The 20,926-nt window shown below is 41.9% G+C and overlaps 1 protein-coding gene across 1 annotated transcript in view; it reads left to right on the top strand.

Annotated features, from left to right (window-relative positions):
- slc45a2 (solute carrier family 45 member 2) overlaps positions 1-5,762 on the top strand; it is a 50,046-nt gene extending 44,284 nt beyond the window's left edge. Inside the window, exon 7 of the mRNA XM_078396105.1 lies at positions 5,538-5,762. Within this exon, the coding sequence (XP_078252231.1) occupies positions 5,538-5,762 (225 nt within the window). The remainder of the gene's footprint in view (positions 1-5,537) is intronic.
- The last annotated feature ends 15,164 nt before the right edge of the window (positions 5,763-20,926 follow it).

The raw sequence follows: 20,926 nt of genomic DNA, 5'->3' as shown, positions 1-20,926 counted from the left end.
AGGCCCTTTGTTCCTTTAGGTACATCCATGTTAAAATCAATAATATCTTCAAAGTTTTTAATTAACCAGAATTGTTCACCAGGGGAACACTTCAGTTCTTCAGAGAGAAAGCAATAAATTAAACCAGCCATATTGGATTTGGCCATCTCGCTAATTGATTGGTTTTGTCAGTTTATACCCAGATTCTACATCCACAAGGTGCTTATAGCCGAAGCAGATTTTGCTGGTGGCTGCAATGAAGCTTTTTGCTACATGGGATAGGACATGGTTTGGAGGGATATGGACCAAACACATGCAGTTAGGACCAGTATAACTGGGACATGTTGGCCGGCGTGGGCAAGTTGGGCTGAATGTTCTTGTTTAAACGCTCTATGACTTTCTGACTACCTACATTGTATACTGAACATTCTTGCAGTTTGGTAGCTCTATTTGTGACTTTTGCCATCAAGCCTATTACTCTCAGTACTAGTCAACTCTTGTTCATCCCTAATTTCTCAGAATATCACTGAGAACACTTAATTATTATGATCCAACCTTACTTCATGTCAGTAACATGACAAAAAATACCCAGGCCTCTGTTAGCTCTCCCTGATAGAATCATAGAGTCATAGTGTGATACAGTGTGGAAACAGGCCTTTTGGCCCAACTTGTCCACCTGTCCCAGTTAAACTAGTCCTGCTTGCCTGCGTTTGGTCCATATCCCTCCAAACTTGTCCTATCCATGTACCTGAATAGCTGGTTCTTAAACAGTGGGATAGTTCCAGCTTCAACTCGCTCCTCTGGCAGCTTGTTCTATACACCCTTGAAAAAACAGTTAATTAATTCAAATATTTTTCATCTTCAAAATTCTAATTTTGGAATTGTTCCTTTGAATTGGAGGATTGCGAATGTAACCAAACTTTTTAAGAAAGGAGGGTGAGAGCCAAATCTCCTTGATTATAAAATCGTTGAAATGGAAATACCAATAGGTTTGAGCAGAGTCGATGTAGATTTATGACAGGAAAATTAGATTTGACTAATCGACTGGAGTTCTTTGAGGGTGTGAATAATGGAATAGATAAGGGGGGGGGGGGGGAGTACAGATGGCGTATGTGGATTTTCACAAGGCATTTGATGAGGCTGCACGGAGGAGGAGGATCAACAAGAACAGGTGGAATTGATGGCAATATACTCACATGGACTGAGAATCGGACTGATTTTAGGGTGTGATGACAATAGAAATTAGTGGGCATCAGCTATTCACAGCCCATGTGACTGACAGTGAGTGACCAAACAAGTTGTTATGTAACCAATTTGGCCTGTGTAACGCAAAAAATGTTCCCTAATTCATCAATTGCATTATACCTAAGGTGGATATCTCTCCATATTTGTATCTGGAGGCTGGGTGCATGAAACGTTTACTAGAATGCTGCACAAATTAACTGCAAGAAGAGATTAGATAAACTTGGATTGATTTCTCTAGAACACTGGAGATTGTGGAAAGACCTGATAGAAGTGTATAAAATGGTGAGAGATATAGATAGCGTAGATAATCAGAACCTTTTTTCCCAGTGTGGAAATGTTAATGATAGGAGGGCATAGTTTTAAGGTGAGAGGGTCAAAGTTTAAAGGAGATTGGCAGGGCATTTTTTTTACATAGAGAGTGATGGGTGCCTGGAATGTGTTTCCAGTGGTGTAGGTATGATAATGATGTTTAAGAGGCTTTTAGATATGCACATACATTGGCAGGGAATGAAGGGATGTTGATTGTTTAGACATTGTGGGCTTAAGAGCCTGTTCCTGTGCTGTTTCATTCCGTATTCTATGTTTTTAATTTGTGGTAGATCTAACTGTGTTTTCTAATGGCGAGGGACTGAGTAATGACCATAGAAAGTTTGTTTAAAGGCATGTCATTTAAACCCAGTGTACTGATATAATAAGCAATCAGGAAGGCAAATGATATGTTGGCATTTATTGCAAGAGGATTTGAGTATAGAAGTAAAGACATCTGTAAGGTTGATGAATCTGGACCTGAAACGGACTATATTGATTTCCTAATCTGAAAAAGAGTAAATTGCAATTGAGGGAATGCATCAAAGATTTATTAGACTGATTCCAGGAGTGATGAGTAAAGATTGATTAGACTATGCCTGCATTCCATAGAGTTCAGAAGAATGAGTGTTCTCCTTGAAACAAGCAAATTTTTTAGAGACCTCAACGGGATGAATGCAGTTAAGATGATTCTCCTATTTGGATCTTGGAAACTGAGAATAAAGGGAAGACCATTTAGGACCAAGATGATGAAAGGAGGTTGAGAGGTGACCTGATAAAAGCATATAAAGTAATGACAGGCATTGATAGGGCAGACAGTCAGAACTTTTTTCCCCTGGGTTAAATGCCAAAGACCAGAGGGCAGAGCTTTAAGGTAAGCAGGGCAAAGTTTAAAGGAGATATGCTGGGCAAGTTGTTTACACAAAGAGTGGTGGATACCTGGAATGCACCATCAGGGGTGGTCATAGTGTCATAGAGTCATAGAATGATACAGTGTGGAAACAGGCCCTTTGGCCCAACGTGCCCACACCGGCCAACATTGTCCCAGCTACACTCGTCCCACCTGCCTGCGCTTGGTCCATATCCTTCCAAACCAGTCCAATCCATGTACCTGTCAAACTGTTTCTTGATCGATGGGGATAGTCCCAGCCTCAACTATCTCCCCTGGCAGCTTGTTCCATACACCAACCACCCTTTGTGTGAAAATGTTACCCCTCGGATTTCTATTAAATATATTTCCCTTCACCTTGAACCTATGCACTCTGGTCTTCGATTCACCTACTCTGGGGAAGAGACTCTGCGCATCTACTCGATCTATTCCTCTCATGATTTTGTACACCTCTATAAGATCACCCCTCATCCTCCTGCACTCCAAGGAATAGAGACCCAGCCTACTCAACCTCTCCCTATAGCTCACACCCTATAATCCTGGCAACATCCTTGTAAATCTTTTCTGAACCCTTTCAAGCTTGACAATATATTTCCTATAACATGGTGCCCACACAATATTCTAAATGCGGTGATCAGCCATGATCGCATTGAATGGCGGTGCTGGCTCGAAGGGCTGAATGGCCTACTCCTGCACCTATTGTCTATTGTCACCAACTTCTTATACATCTGCAACATGACCTCCCAACTTCTATACTCAACACTCTGACTGATGAAGACCAAAGTGCCAAAAGCCTTTTTGACCACCTTATCTACCTGCGACTCGACCCTCAAGGAACCATGCACCTGCACTTCTAGATCCTTCTGCTCTACAAGACTCCCAGGAGACCTACCATTTACTGTTTAGGTCCTTCCCTTGTTAGACGTCCCAAAATGCAACACCTTGCACTTCTCTGTATTAAATTCCATCAACTATTCCTCAGCCCACCTGGCCAATCGATCCAGATCCTGCAGCAATCTTTCGCAACCATCTTCACTACCTGCAAAACCACTCACTTTTGTATCATCAGCAAAACTTGCTAATCTTGCTCCAGATGGTGGTGATACAGTCAGACAAGATTGTGACCTTCAAGAGGTTTTTAAATATATGCACGTGGATATGCAGAGAATGGAAGGAAATGGATCACATGTAGGCTGGGATTAGTTTAACTTGGCATTAGGTTTAGCACGGACATTGACCGAAAGACCTGTTCCTGTTCTATACGGTTCTATGTTCTATGATGCGAAGCTTATTAAGATAGAGGGTAGATATTCTTTGGAATTCTGGACCACTGTGGAATTGTGGAAACTCAATTCATTCAAAACAAAGATCTGTAGATTCCTGGACATTTAAGAGATGAAAGGATTGGGTGAAGAGCAGGAAAATGTCTATGGTTGAAGTTCAGTTATGATGTCGATGAGTAATCAATAGACCAAATGGTCTTCACTAAATATATACAGAAGGCATCACAGGTAAAAAAGATGGTAAAGAAGGCTTTTGGTACATTGGTCTTCATCAGTCAAAGTATTGAGTATACTGTAGATATTAGGACATTATGGTACAGTTATACAAGTCACAAGTTATACAAGGAACAGATTAGGAAAGCTGGGATTTTATTTCTCAGGGTGCAGGAAGATAAGGGATGATCTAAAAGAGCTATATAAAACACTGAAGGAAATTGATAGGTTAAAAGCGGAGCGTCTTTTACCCAGGATAGGGGTCATAGGTTTAAATTGAGAAAGAAAAGATTCAACGAGATTCTGAGGAGCAACCTTTTCACTCAGTGGTAGGTATATGGAACAAACTGCCAGGAGGTAATTGAGGCTGTTACTATGAAAGAGTTAATGGCTATTAACTTTGCATGATGGGATGCGGCCATTGTCTGCAAACCTGTTTGTATGCTTGTGGAGCTTCTATATTGTTGTAAGTGAAGGGGTGCTAATTGCGCATAAGGATGTGTCTGGTAGCTGAAATTTACAATCCCTGGAAACCACAGGAATAATAAAATGGTAGAATGAATGAACAGGATGAGCCTGAACTTTGGGTCCTGAATAGGTGATGTTTGCAAAATTGCACCAGGCACGATATGACCATGTGATCCTAAAGCCTATAGAGTGGTACATCCTGTTACCCCTGTGAAAGATGTGCGAGAAAGATGATGGACAATGCTCTCGTTAAGATTAGGATGTGGTTAACTGTTGACTATTTGTGGGAGTGTGAAAACAGGACCTTCTGTGGTACGATAAGGGTCCTTACCTTCGACTAATGACTTATTGTGTAAAATAGTTTATGACTTTAGGGTGACAAGTATATTGTGTTCTGATACAATGTGATTGATTTGAAGGAAATGTTGTGTTAAACATTCTTGCTGCAAATTCTGTATAAAAATGCTGCGAAAATGCTGTATTTTTGAGTGGAAGCAAGGGGAGTGCTGAGTATGGTCATACACCCTTAGCACTGACCCCCCCCCCCCCACTCCCGTCTGACGATAATTAAAGCTTTGCTTGGTTTACCTTTAACTGTTTATGTTGTTGTCTGTTTTAAGAAATGAACTTTAACAACTATACAGCATTTAAAAGACACCTGGACGGGTATATGGATAGGAAAGTTTGGAGGGATATGGGCCAAATGGGATGAGCTTAGATGGGACATCTTGGGGTCGGCAGAGTCAAATTGGGCCAAGATGCCTGTTTCGGTGTCATATAGCTCTATAGCTCTATGACCCTACAAGATGGAGGCCATTCGGTCCATTGAGTCCATGTCAGCTTCCAGCAGAAAAAATCCATTACTTTGTCTTATTCCCCGGGTGGCCCTGCTTGTTATTTTCTTCCTCCCATGCCCACCAACCTCTCCATTTGATTATTTTACCAGTTTCCTTGACTGTAGATAATTTACATTAGCTCATTACTCTTCCAGCTGGTCTTTAGGCTGTGGGGAGAAACAGAGCATCTGGAGAAAACCGATTCTCCTTTTTTTAATAGATTTGTCGTCTCAATGATCATGCTGTTGAAACTGAAACAAATTATAATGTGCTCATAAAATTATTCAGTTTTGTACATCGCTGCGGTCTTTTTTTCAGATTGAAAAAGCAAACAATGGAACAGCCTTTGGTGAAGATAGGGGGAAAGGTATTGATTGTGCTGCTCTCACTACCATGGTCCAGTTGGCACAAATCATAGTCGGGGCAGGAGTTGGGGCTCTGGTTTACATGATTGGCACCGTGAAAGTGGTAATGATCGCTTCATCAGCCATCTCCTTTTTAGGCTGTTGCTTCATTGCGTTATTTGTTCACTATGTTCACTGAGATCAACGCAGATTATGAGTGAAGATAGACACAAAATGCTGGAGTAACTCAGCGGGTCAGGCAGCATCTCTGGATAGAAGGGATGGGTGATGTTTCGGATCGAGACCTTTCACATTGACTTAGTCTGAAGAAGGGTATCAACCCGAAATGTCACCCATTCCTTCTATCCAAAGATGCTGCCTGTCCCGCCGAGTTACTCCAGCATTTTATGTCTATCTTCGGTTTGAACCAGTATCTGCAGTTCCTTCCTACCACAAAAATTATGATTGTCTGTTTTCCCAATTTCACTAAACATTTCGAATTATTATCTGTGCCTTTCTCCAAAGACTGACATTGTCTTAATTCGGACTGAGTTATGATGAATGTACTAACAAATTATGGTTGCTTTTCTGGAGTCTTAATAGGATATAGTTTTAAGTTGACATGGGGTTCATTGAGACTGTTTAAGAAAGTAGGGGAGAAATTTCTTAGGCGCAAGCGTACTGACCTTAAGTCAGGTAAGAAACTGAGCTACCCTAATCAAAGAGACATCACTTTAATTCCCAGTCTGTGAATCAACAGTTTGTCTTCGATAGTAAGGTAACAATGCTTCATCGCACGACTGGTTTAATGTTGCTGAGCAATATCTGGTGAGTTCTGCTGAAATAAATGTGTGGGCACATAACCTGTAGCATATGCTAGAATTGTTACCTAATTGGAAGTTACCAATCCCAAGGTTTCTTGATCAGCGCTCTCTGCTCTCTGTTCCACTAATTCCTAATTGGGGAAAAAATTCAACATTCACTCTGGAGATGGGAGCAAGGGCCCAGTTAGGCAAAGATCAATAGTGCCTTCAGTTTCTGCAGTGGAGAAAGAAAATGTTTACAATAAAAATCTGTAACTGCATTGAAAAAAATGGCGATTGGGAACTTTGCAAGATTTTTATAAAACAGCAATTGTTTTTAACAAGATATAAAATCATGGCGGATCTTACACCACACATCTCATAATGTTTCAAAATAAAACAAGGTTCTGGATATATTCAAACGCAAGAGATTTGCCCCCATGGATCTGCTTGACCTGCTGAGTACCTCCAGCAGTTTGATTTTTACTGGTAATATTGAACAGATCAGTTGGCATGTGCAAAATAAGAAATAGATACTACTTCTCATAATGTTTCAGTTTTTGAAAGAGTTTATTTACTTGTAGTTGTGTGAGGAAGGATTTTCTTTCCAGAATAATGCACCTTGAAGTAAATTTTGGCTTTATGTGGTCATGTCATGTTAAATCTGTAGAAATTGTTCTACGGTTCACATCACGACACATCTCCCCAGATTTTTATGTCCATTCAATATACTTTACACCATTACAGTCATGATGTGACTCCTTAAAAAGAAATGAACCTTTATTAGGCCCAGAGTATATATTTTTCTGTTTATGTCTGGTAAACACTTTAAAATAGTGGATATCCCTTTTTGCAATCTCCAAAAGTACAAATTCTGAATCAATCACCTGATAAGGAGATAAATGGACTGCAAGACCATTCATTATTGTTTAGGTTTATTCTCACATGCAAGAAGTACAGTGCAAAACTTTGTTCTGCATGCTATCCAAAGAGATCAATTAAGTTAAACTCAAGTATAATAGATAGAGCAAAACGTAAGATAGCAGTGTGGAGAATATAGTTCTCAGCATTGTAGTGCAATGTAGCACATCAGTTTCATAGAAAAAATCCAATGTCCTCAGTGAGGTAGAGGTGAATTGGACAGTACCCTAGCTTATGCATGGGCTGTTCAGAAGGCTTATAACAGAGGAGAAGAGCCCATTCCTGAGTCTGGTGGTGCACACTTTCAAGCTTTGTTACTTTCTGACTAGCCACAGGACTAAAGGGCAGCTGATGTTGTGCCGTTATTTAGGAAGGGCAGTAAGGACAAGCCAGTTTGGTGAGCCTGACATCAGTGGTGTGAAAGTTATTAGAGGGGATTCTTAAGGACAGGAACTACCTGCATTTTGAAAGGCAAGGACTGATAAGGAATAGTCAGTAAGGCTTTGTGCATGGGGAATCGTGTCTCACAAATCTGATAGAGTTCTTTGATGAGAGCAAGGCAGTGGACCTCAGCAATTGTCCGCGTGGACCTCAGCAAGGCCTTTGACAAGGTTCTGTGTGATAGGCTTGATAAATCTAAACCAAAATCTAAATTTGTCACAGGATGCCAGCCTCTAACCTGCTCTTGTAGCCACAGTATTTATGCAGCCAACCCATTAGGTTTCTGACCCCGTGGGTGTTGATGGGGGAGAACACATTGACGTTAATATCATTAAATGTCATGGATAGATGATTAAACATACTCTTCTTGAAGAGCAGTAATGGCCTAGCTTTCTTATCGCTCAGATGTCTCAAGCCACATGCCAGCCAATCCCTTAATTGTGTCTATGTCTTGCAGCATTAGATGAGGAATTACAAATCAAACATCTATATCTCGCTTTATTAAGTAAGAAGTTACCGATGCAAAAGAACATCTTCAAATCAGTGCTTTCTTTGTAGACAAAAAGATGCTGGTGCAAAGATCAGTTAAAAAACTAAGCTACATTTATCGACAATTTTTTCCATCAATATACCCTCTCTTCTGATTTGGTTTTGTGACCAATCAACTTTGAATTTAATAAGCTAATTGCAAAAAAGTATAAAATCAAATAAAAATTCTATAAGTTTGGAAGTCTAGTTTCTAACTTTTTAGAGTTAGACAATAGACAATAGACAATAGGTGCAGGAGTAGGCCATTCAGCCCTTTGAGCCAGCACCGCCATTCAATGCGATCATGGCTGATCACTCTCAATCAGTACCCCGTTCCTGCCTTCTCCCCATACACCCTCACTCCGCTATCCTTAAGAGCTCTATCCAGCTCTCTCTTGAAAGCATCCAACGAACTGGCCTCCACTGCCTTCTGAGGCAGAGAATTCCACACCTTCACCACTCTCTGACTGAAAAAGTTATTCCTCATCTCCGTTCTAAATGGCCTACCCCTTATTCTTAAACTGTGGCCCCTTGTTCTGGACTCCCCCAACATTGGGAACATGTTTCCTGCCTCTAATGTGTCCAATCCCCTAATTATCTTATATGTTTCAATAAGATCCCCCCTCATCCTTCTAAATTCCAGTGTATACAAGCCCAATCGCTCCAGCCTTTCAACATACGACAGTCCCGCCATTCCGGGAATTAACCTAGTGAACCTACGCTGCACGCCCTCCATAGCAAGAATATCCTTCCTCAAATTTGGAGACCAAAACTGCATACAGTACTCCAGGTGCGGTCTCACCAGGGCCCGGTACAACTGTAGAAGGACCTCTTTGCTCCTATACTCAACTCCTCTTGTTACGAAGGCCAACATTCCATTGGCTTTCTTCACTGCCTGCTGTACCTGCATGCTTCCTTTCATTGACTGATGCACTAGGACACCCAGATCTCGTTGAACTCCCCCTCCTAACTTGACACCATTCAGATAATAATCTGCCTTTCTATTCTTACTTCCAAAGTGAATAACCTCACACTTATCTACATTAAACTGCATCTGCCATGTATCCGCCCACTCACACAACCTGTCCAAGTCACACTGCAGCCTTATTGCATCTTCCTCACAATTCACACTACCCCCCAGCTTAGTATCATCTGCAAATTTGCTAATGGTACTTTTAATCCCTTCATCTAAGTCATTAATGTATATCGTAAATAGCTGGGGTCCCAGCACCGAACCTTGCGGTACCCCACTGGTCACTGCCTGCCATTCCGAAAGGGACCCATTTATCCCCACTCTTTGCTTTCTGTCTGTCAACCAATTTTCTATCCATGTCAGTACCCTACCCCCAATACCATGTGCCTTAATTTTGCCCACTAATCTCCTATGTGGGACCTTGTCGAAGACTTTCTGAAAGTCGAGGTACACCACATCCACCGACTCTCCCCTGTCAATTTTCCTAGTTACATCTTCAAAAAATTCCAGTAGATTTGTCAAGCATGATTTCCCCTTCGTAAATCCATGCTGACTCGGAATGATCCTGTCACTGCTATCCAAATGCTCAGCAATTTCGTCTTTTATAATTGACTCCAGCATCTTCCCCACCACTGATGTCAGACTAACTGGTCTATAATTACCCATTTTCTCTCTCCCTCCTTTCTTAAAAAGTGGGATAACATTTGCTATCCTCCAATCCACAGGAACTGATCCTGAATCTATAGAACATTGAAAAATGATCTCCAATGCTTCCACTATTTCTAGAGCCACCTCCTTAAGTACCCTGGGATGCAGACCATCAGGCCCTGGGGATTTATCAGCCTTCAGTCCCATCAGTCTACCCAAAACCATTTCCTGCCTAATGTGGATTTCCTTCAGTTCCTCCATCACCCTAGGTTCTCCGGCCCCTAGAACATTTGGGAGATTGTGTGTATCTTCCTCAGTGAAGACAGATCCAAAGTAACGGTTTAACTCGTCTGCCATTTCTTTGTTCCCCATAATAAATTCCCCTGCTTCTGTCTTCAAGGGACCCACATTTGCCTTGACTATTTTTTTCCTCATCACGTACCTAAAAAAACTTTTGCTATCCTCCTTTATATTATTGGCTAGTTTACCCTCGTACCTCATCTTTTCTCCCCGCATTGCCTTTTTAGTTAACTTTTGTTGCTCTTTAAAAGAGTCCCAATCCTCTGTCTTCCCACTCTTCTTTGCTATGTTACTGGCACATTCCCAAAAATAGCACAAAAAACCCGAAAAATAATGACTAATGACAAGAGAGAGAGATATGGACATCATGCAACAATACTACAAAAGATTTTCAATTTGCAATAGAAGACAGGAAATAGCCAGATTGAACATTAAAACCTCTTCATGCAACCACCAAATTATATAACAGTGCTGCAGTATTTGTAGTTGCAAATATTGATGAACCTGTAACTATGCAAATTGTTGTGTTTGGTCATTTGCAGGGACACAGTCATTATTTGTTAAACGGTTTATGTAAAGCTTGACAAGAGAGATCTCTTGTTCACTTAACAGAGGTTAGCAAACTTGTATTTCTGGAGATGGAGGGTAGGAAAAGAAATACCCATATATCATCTTGTGATCATTTGTGAGTTTTGACATTTAAATGAAAGACAATTGAAAACATACTTGTCACACTGATCAAGATAACTCCCTCTAAAATATATTTCTCACACAATATATTTTTTAAATACAAAAACATAACAATGCGCATAATTGCAGTTTCCTCAATATTTGCTATTACAAATACTGCAGCACTGTTATATAATTTTCCTTTTTTTGTGCTATTTTTGGGAAGCAATGTGCCAGTACCTCTAAAAAGATAGAAACTAGACTTCCAAACTTTTAGAATTTTTATTTGATTTTATACTTTTTTGCAATTAGCTTATTAAATTCAAAGTTGATTGGTCACAAAATCAAAACAGAAGAGAGGGTATATTGATTGAAAAAATTAACAATAAATGTAGCTTATTTTTTAACAGATCTTTGCACCAGCATCTTTTTGTCTGCAAAGAGAGCACTGATTTGAAGTATTAACCATGACATGTGTCATCAGACCATATTATCGCATGCCAGTCCTTTCAATCATTTTTAATAGATGAATACTTTTAACTGGAAGTTCTAGTTCAATCACCACGTTCTCTCATCTCGCAGTGACTTCTTTCATCTATCAGTGACCCCTTCTCTCATCAGGAGGTGAACAGTCACTTGAAGTAACCCTGACTACATGTTTCTATGAAATAAGTCATTCAATGGAAAGCTTATTGGGGCACATTTGAAAGATTGCCTTTAAAATTCAGCCTGACATACTGTAATTTATTACATGAAGTTACAAAATGGGTTGCTTGTCCAATCAGTGTTTACTTTCTGTTCAAGTAAATAGCTCAAATCAGGTTTATCCTGCAATTCTCTTTTCTTTACCTACTATGCAATCTTACTTTTAATGTTGATATAGTATCTGTCTCTGATACTGGAATACGCACAGATTTGTATGTGAAGAGCCGCCTGTTATCCATGTTCAAAATCTTTTATATGCATCTTTTATATTTGACTCCACAAACACTTGAAAGTCTGTTTTGTCTACAAAGCTTCATCCTATCATAATGTTAAACAATTTAATTAAATATATAGCCTTTTTATTGCATATGAATGCATATTTGTAAAGCAAACAGTCTATATTGTTTTTATTATGTATAAATACTTTGTACCAAAGCATTATTTGCATCATTTAAAATAAAGCTCTATTATTTTGTATTTCAAACTGCTGAATAAACTGTTATCGAATGAAGCAAACTTAACTTCCTCTGGTGTTAATCAATCGGTCAAGAAAAAAATGGCTGAAATGGCATTTTCTAAGTTCAGATTTTATTTACTTTTTATATTACATCTGGTCACATAACAGTGGAAAGAGTCATTTTGGCTCTCTGTCCTGTATGTATTTCATGAATAATGTGCGAACAAGAGAAACTGCTGCAGGAAGTATTTTTGTGATTTTTAACAATTCCTAAGTTACCCATCATAGTTGCATCCGCTGTATTACTGAATTACACATTGGGTTATGGGGGATCCAACGTGCTGACATTTCGAAGTGATGCTATATAAATAGATATTGTGGTTATAACTCTTCATTTAGAATCATAAACTGCTATGGCCCAGAAAAATGCCATGCAGCCCAATGAAGCAGCACCAAGTTGTTTTTTCGCCTGAGGTTTAATGAATTACTTTCACACTTCTTACTTTTGACTTTGTCTGATGGATGTAGGCTGATGTGATGACATTCTACACAGTGGAACAAACTCAAAGGTATTGTCATAGTACCAATTAATGTACCTTTTTACATCATCCATGATTAAAATAGCATAGATTCTTCATTGGAAATTGTTTATGATGAACACTTGTGAGTTCTAAATGGCATAAAGTAAAATAGGCTTTTTTGTGCCTCTGGTTTTAGCCACACCAAACTGTCTCAAACTATGACATTTTGTCTGTGGTATAAATACACACCTCTTAAAAGCAATGCACTGAGTGCCATATTTTTCATCCACCCGTGCATCTAATCGTTAGTAGCAGCCACCAAAAATGGTATTATACTTTTTCGATCTATCTTGTCAGATTAAACAACAGATTACATGCCCACATAAAATTCTAATAGGAAAGATCAGAGCTTTGCATTTTTGATTTTTATTGCCCTCATAATATTGTTCAACCACTTTATCACTGCACAAATAAACATTCATTGTTCACAATCAAGTTGCTAATCTGAAAGCTGTTTTAATCAGTGACCTTGCACCAGTTTCTCCCTTCCCCCTCTACCTGCATCCCTTCCACCAGTTACACAATTCACAACTTTTCTATCCCTGGGCTTAACAATTCACAACTCTTTATCGTTTTGGGCACACACCTGTTGTTTTTTTAAATCTCCGACCTTTTACCAACAATCTGCCTACCACCCCCCACCCCTCTCGTCATTTATTACCGGCCATTCTCGGTCCTGCCCCTCCTCGCTTGCAAGCTTTCTTTCCTGCCACCCTTCAATCAGTCTGAAGAAGCGTCTCAACCTGAAAGGTCACCTATCCATGGTATCCAGGGATGCTGCCTGACATGCTGAGTTATTATAGCACTTTGTGTCTTTCTTAACTCAGTGTCCAATGACCGTACAAGAGCCTGAGATGCCTCGGCAATGTGAAGTCTCGTTCTACCACAAATAGATGGATCAGTGTATTATTCAGCAAGTGAGACTGATCTGATGTGGGTAATTATTTTGTACTCCATAGTCCACACTCCAGTAAATTTCCCCGGTATGGAACGAATAAAGGAATATATTATTAGTACCTTACACAGCTGAAAACACTTTCCATCGTATAAAAGACCCTTCTCGTCCCTTTACTAAATGGTCGTAAGGTCACACGGTCATAAGTGATAGGAACAGGATTAGGCCATTTGGCCTACCAAGTCTACTCCGCCATTCTCCTGCCATCTTCCCATAACCCCGACACCCATGCTAATCAAGAATCAATCTATCTCTGCATTTAAAATATCCATTGACAGCCTCCTCAGCCTTCTTTGGCAAATAATTCATCACCCCCTGACTAAAGAAATTCCTTCTCATCTCCTTCCTAAAGGAACATGCTTTAATTCTGAGGCCATGACCTCCAGTCCTAAACTCTCCCACTAGTGGAAACATCCTCTCCACATCCACTCTATCCAAGCCTTTCATTATTCGGTACATTTCAATGAGGTCTCTTTTCATTCTTCTAAACTCCAGCAGGTACAGGCCCAGTACTGCCAAACACTCATCATAAGTTAACATACTCATTCCTGGGATCATTCTTGTAAATATCCTTTAGACCCTCTCCATGGCCAACACATCCTTCCTCAGATATGGCACCCAAAATTGCTCACAATACTCCAAATGCGGCCTGACCAGCGCCTTTTAGAGCCTCAGGGTCTCAGCCTTATAGAGGTCCTATTTAATGGTTCAGTGGCTGTTCAAAGGATTGTTTATAGGCGAGCTGAGAAGGGCCCTGATCGAGGAAATGTCACCGATCCATTCCTTCCATAGATGCTGCTGACTTGCTGAGTTATTCCAGCACTTTGCGTTTCGCATCTACAGTCTCCAAAAATAGACGTGACACAGATTTTCCATTCTTTTCTGACCATCGGTGATGCTGATGAATTGGAAGACCACTAACATGGTGTCATTGCTTAAAAAGGGGGAAAAGGGTGGATGGTGTTGGTGTAGACCACTGCTTGTGGTTACATCCAAACTATTGGATTAAATTCTCAGGGATAGCTCTGAAATGATCAGATTAATCAAAGACAGCATAAATTGGTTGACAGAGTTCTTCCAGCACTTTGTGTTTTTACTCAAGTTTCCAGCATTTGCAGTTTCTTGTGTTTCCCTGATTACCTTGTTTTCATGCTTCCATCACTGACTTTGCTGCTGCTCCTTCCTGTTGTCTGATGGAGAGGCCAGACAACGCTGCTCATGCCACACTGTGTTGCTAAGCCTTGGAGGCTCAGAACAGTTTGAGCCTGTAGTCCAAGGCCAGTTGTTTCCTCAACAAAAAGTCAACAACCTTCCATCAGCCACATAGGAGTGAGTGGCTAACACTAAACACAAGCACCAGGATGATAGGTACACCAATGGAATGCACAGAGGTGACAACTTGACATTGCCATGTAACATGTCATGAATTGATATAAACTTGGTTTGTTTCTGTGTGCTCCTGCCCAATCAAACCAGGCTCCAAATACCATGATTCCACCTTGTCCCTCCTTGTCTAGCCCCTTCCGACCTACATCCAAGACACCTCACATAGTCAATAGTCGTTTATTTGTCACATACACATAAATGTGTAGTGAAATGAAACATTACCCGCAGTTCAACAATAAGACCAATAAGAATAATCAATAAAAATGCAATAACACATACAATCATACACTAACACCAAACAAAAGAAACATCCATCCCAGCGAGTCTCCTCCAGTCACCTCCAGTGATGGAAGGCCAGAATCTCTTTCTCTCTTCCCCGGCATCCGAAGGCAGCCAGCGCCATAGGTGGTGAGTCCGGGCCGCGGGCTCTGCGAATCAGGGCCCCAGGTGGTCCCAGGTGCATGGCCGGTGGTAGGCCGCAGCGGGAACGGAGACACGACACAGAAACAAAGGTCGCGTCTCCGTTCGGGAGAGACAATGTTACAGTTCCCGTTCCCTCCCACCCCCCACATAACATACAAACACTACATCATATTAAAACTACAATTCATACAAAAACAACAAAAAGCACAAAAGACAGACGGACTGCAGGCAAGCCGCAGCTGCGAGGGCAGCATACTTTTCAACACTTCAATAACTTTGAATTTCTACGCCCCATCTTCACCAGAGACATCATCTCTGCACCTCCATTTCCCAAGAGGAAGGAATGTATTAGGGCTCTCCAGTTCTTCCTTGAATAGAGACCCAATTAATTCCCCTCTACTAACACTCTCCTCCACCTGGCAGAACTTGCCTTACCCTCAACAACTTCTCTTTTGACTCCTCTCACTTTCTTCAAGTCAAAGGTGTAGCCATGGGCACTCGCATGGCCCCAGCTATGCCCGCCTTTTTAGTTGGTTACCGTCGAATAGCCCTTGTTCCAAATATACACTGGCACCATGCCCAAACTTTCTCTGATACATTGACAACTGCATCGAGGCTGCCTCCTGCATCCATGCAGAACACATTGATTTTATTACCTTTACCATTATCTTCCACCCTGCCTTCAAATTCATTTCGGCTACTTTCCCTTTCTCAATTTCTCTTGCCTCTCTCACGGGGAACAGTCTATCGATTGACATCTACTACAAACCCACTGACACCCACAGTTATCTTGACAATACCCTCCCACCCTGCAAGGACCCAATCGCTTATTTCTCCATCTTCTCCACATCAGCTCCCAAGATGAGGCTTTCCACACCAGAACATCCAACAAATCCTTTTACTTTTGAAAACGTAAACATGGATTCCCCCTGCTGCTGTGGATAGATCCCTCACCCATGTCTCCCTAGCATTCCACAGTTCTGCTCCTGATCACCCTCCCTCCAGACTGTGCAAGGATAGAGTTTCTCTGCTCCCCATTTTTCACCTCACCATCCTCCTTATGGAACGCATCATTCTCTAACTTTTCCACCACCTTCATCATGATCCCACTAGCTGTCACATCCTCCCATCCCCTTTCCACTTTCTGCAGAGACTACTCCCTCCACAATTCCTTGGTTCACTAATCCCTTCCCACCAGAGAGAGCTAGATAGAGCTCTTAAAGATAGCGGAGTCAGGGGGTATGGGGAAAAGGCAGGAACGGGGTACTGATTGTGAATGATCAGCCATGATCACATTGAATGGCGGTGCTGGCTCAAAGGGTCGAATGGCCTCCTCCTGCACCTGTTGTCTATTGTCTATTGTCTATTGTCACCCAAGCCGCCTCCTCCCCAGGTAATATCCCCTGCAAGGAGATACAAACCCTGTCCTTGCACCTCCTTCCTCACCTCCATCAAGGGACCCCAGCAGCCCTTCCAAATGGGACAGAGGTCACATGCACTCTTCTAACCTCATCTGCAGGATTTGGTGCTTCCAATGTGGCCTCCTTAACAGCAGTGAGACTAAGCGAAGGCTAGGGGACCATTTCACAAATAGTTGCATCCGGTCTGCCAAGGTCTGCATGTTCTCCCAGATGCTAACAATTTTAACACCCATTCTCATTCCCATGCTGACCTTTCTGTCCTGGACTTCCTCCATTGCAAGTGTGAGGCCATGTGTACACTGGAGGAACAGCACATATTCCGCTTGGGTAGTTTACAACCCAACGGTAAGAACTTTAAAATCCCCAATTTCAGGTAATGCTCCCTCCTTACCACTCTCTCTTTCCTGTGCCCCCCACAACCCATTTTGCATCCTTTTTCCCCACACTCCAGATGCTCTTTCCCCCTCCCACCAAAGCCCTGTTCCCTGTCCCCTTCTACCTAAATCCCTTCCTCTGGTTTTCCATTGCACTCCCTCCTTATTTGGCACCCCTTTGTCTCCTTTTCATCTGTGGCTTTTGTGCATTCATCTCGTTCCACACTCTTAAATCTCTATTCCTACAGCAACATTTCTAACTTTAACTATGATCTTCTTAAACACCTCTTTGATTTTGTTGGCTTTACCTTGCACTAAACGTTATTCGCTTATCATGTAATATAACCATATAACAACTACAGCACGGAAACAGGCCTGTCCGGCCCTACCAGTCCATGCCGACCATTTTCCCTGACCTAGTCTCATCTACCTGCACTCAGACCATAACGCTCTAATCCCCTCCTATCCATATACCTATCCAATTTATTCTTAAATAATAAAATCGAGCCAGCCTCCACCACTTCCACCGGAAGCCCATTCCATACAGCCACCACCCTCTGAGTAAAGAAGTTACCCCTCATGTTACCCCTAAACTTTTGTCCCTCAATTCTGAAGCTATGTCCCCTTGTTGGAATCTTCCCCACTCTCAAAGGGAAAAGCCTACCCACATCAACTCTGTCCGTCCCTCTCAAAATTTTAAAAGCCTCTATCAAGTCCCCCCTCAACCTTCTACGCTCCAAAGAATAAAGACCCAACCTGTTTAACCTCTCTCTGTAGCCTAAGTGCTGAAACCCAGGCAACATTCTAGTAAATCTAGTAAATCTCCTCTGTACCCTCTCCATTTTGTCGACATCCTTCCTATAATTTGGCGACCAGTGTATCTCTACACTGTAAATGGATCGATTCTAAACATGTATTGTCTTTCTGCTGACTGGTTAGCGCGCAACGAAAGCTTTTCACTGTACCTCGGTACACGTGACAATAAAATAAACTGAACAGAAAAATGAACTGAACCTGTATCCACCTATCACTTGCCAGACAGGGTCAAGGAAAGAGCGTTCACGTTTTTTTGTGTTGCCTTTTATTTTTGCAGTGTGGTCAATGGATAACAGGAGGTTGAAAAGACGGTTTGGAACTCTTGCAAGGGGGAATTTGAGTTCATTTATCAGCATCACAGTCAAATGATTTATTCAACAATGGCCAAATGGAAAGGTGATGAGTAGTTTGTCATCTCATCCTTCTTCATACCTCTTCCTCCTACCTCATCTCTCTTTCACCACTTTCCCTCACCACTCCATGCTCTGACATCTGCTCTGCAGGGATGGGCACTGACTGCTGAAGTTGCCAGCAATGGTCAGATCATAGAAAATAACATAAATAGAGCAGCAGACTGCATTATTGCAGTAAACAATCTCTTCAATGCTTAAATGATTCCACTATATTTTATTGTCACATTAACCGAGCTACAGTGAGATTCTCTGTTTTTTGCATATACTCCTGCAAAGTCATATCTGGACCATAGTAAAAATTGCAATTCTTATGAAGGCAAGTGCTCACTCAATGTCAGCTCTCTGATCAGAGGAAACATAATGCAATTGGTTCCAAACAGAGAGGGAACCTCGATGATCTACCTGTTAACAAGAATCATGGCCACTGCCACAATCCTCACCTTAATCTGAGCCCAGAGAGATGTTAGATCTCATGAATAATAATGTGCCACAACCGTGCCAGGTAATAATTATCTCCAGGCAACTACTTCTCTAAGGCCAACACGATCAGCAACTTGAAGGTACATAGTCACCATTGACCAGAAACTCAACTGGTGCAGTCACATCAATATTAGACTTTCAAGGAGATATTTTGAGTTGAGTTGTAAATCTGTGCAATTCTCTGCCTCAGAAGGCAGTGGAGGCCAATTCTCTGAATGCATTCAAGAGAGAGCTTGATTGAGCTCCTAAGGATAGCGGAGTCAGGGGGTATGAGGAGAAGGCAGGAACGGGGTACTGATTGAGAAAGATCAGCCATGATCACATTGAATGGTGGTGTTGGCTTGAAGGGCCGAATGGCCTACTCCTGCACCTATTGTGTATTGTCTATTGTCTATATATAATATCTGTGCCAAACATGATGCAATGATCATAACGACTCATCTACTTGCACATAATTTCAATTCACCCATTCCCTGCATATCCATATGCTTATCCAAAAATCTTTAAAATGTCACTGATGTACCTGCTTCAACCGCCAGCCCCGTTAGCACATGCCAGACACTCACCGCCCTCTGTGTAAAAAAATTCCCCCAGACATCTCTTTTAAACTTTGCCCCTCTTACCTTAAAGCTATCTCGTATTTGATCTTTCAATCCTTGGATGAAGATTCTGGCTGTATACCTTGACTACACCTCTCAGAATTTGATATACTTCTATTAGGTTACCCCAAAACCCCCGGCATTCCACAGAAAACAATTCAAGTCCGTCCAACTGTATCCTGTAGCGAATACCCACTAATCCAGGTATCATTCCGACAATACATCCGTCACATAAAACATGTAACCTTCCGACATTTTCGCCATCTCCAAAAGGATCCCACTAGCCAAATCTTCCCATCTCCACCCCCTTTCCGCTTTCCGCAGACAGTTCCCTCCACAACTCCTTGGTCAATTCGTCCCTTCCCGCCCAAACCACCCCCTCCCACGGTAATTTTCCCCTGCAACCGCAGGAGATGCAACACCTGTCCCTGTACCTCCCCCCTTGACTCCATCCAAGGACCCAACAGTCTTTTCAGGTGAGGCAGTGGTTCACTTGCACCTCCTCCAACCTCATCTACTATATCCGCTGTTCCAGGTGTGGACCCCTGTATATCGGCGAGACCAAGCTCAGGCTCGGCGATTGATTCACTGAACACCTCTGCCCTGTCTGCCTAAATCTATCTGACATCCCATTTGCTCAGCACTTTAGCTCCCCCCCCCCATTCCCACACTGACCTTTCTGCCCTGGGCCTCCTGCATTGTCAGAGTGAGGCTCAGTCCAAATTGGAAGAACAGCACCTTCTATTTTGCTTGGGTAACTTACAACCCAGCGGTATGAACATTGACTTTAGTTTAGTTTAGTTTAATTTAGTTTAGTTTAGAGTTACAGCATGGAAACAGGCTCTTTCGGCCCACCGGGTCCGCGCCGACATTTACACTATCCTATACTCACGAGGGACAATTTTTATATTTACCACGCCAATTAACTTACAAACCTGTACGTCTTTGGAGTGTGGGAGGAAACCGAAGATCTTGGAGAAAACCCACACGGATCATGGGGAGAACGTTCAAACTCCGTACAGACAGCACCCATAGTCGGGATCGAACCCAGGTCTCCGGCGCTGCATTCGTTGTGAGGCAGCAACTCTACCACTGTGCCTCGTGCCGACTTCTCTAACATCAAGTGACCCTTGCTTTCCCTCTCTCTCCATCCCCTCCCCTTCCCAGTTCTCCGACAGTCTTACTGTCTCCGACTAAATTTTATCTCCCTCTCCCCTGAATCGTAGTCTGAAGAAGGGTCTCAACCCGAAACATCAACCATTTCTTCTCTCCAGAGATGCTGCCTGTCCCGTTGAGTTACTCCAGCATTTTGTGTCTATCATTCTGGTAAACCCCCTCTGCACTCTTTCCAAAGGTATGAAACATCTGTATAAGTTCTAGTTGTAATTGATAGAGGTGAGTTACAATTAAATTTATGTCAAAGTTTCCAATACATTCTCAGTTTATTGAATAATGAATAACATTTCACAT

The sequence above is a fragment of the Rhinoraja longicauda genome, chromosome 1 (assembly GCF_053455715.1).
Source record: "Rhinoraja longicauda isolate Sanriku21f chromosome 1, sRhiLon1.1, whole genome shotgun sequence".
NCBI classification, from domain to species: Eukaryota; Metazoa; Chordata; class Chondrichthyes; order Rajiformes; family Arhynchobatidae; genus Rhinoraja; species Rhinoraja longicauda.
Note: the sequence above shows the minus strand (reverse complement) of the source record. Positions and strands in the feature narration are given on the sequence as shown.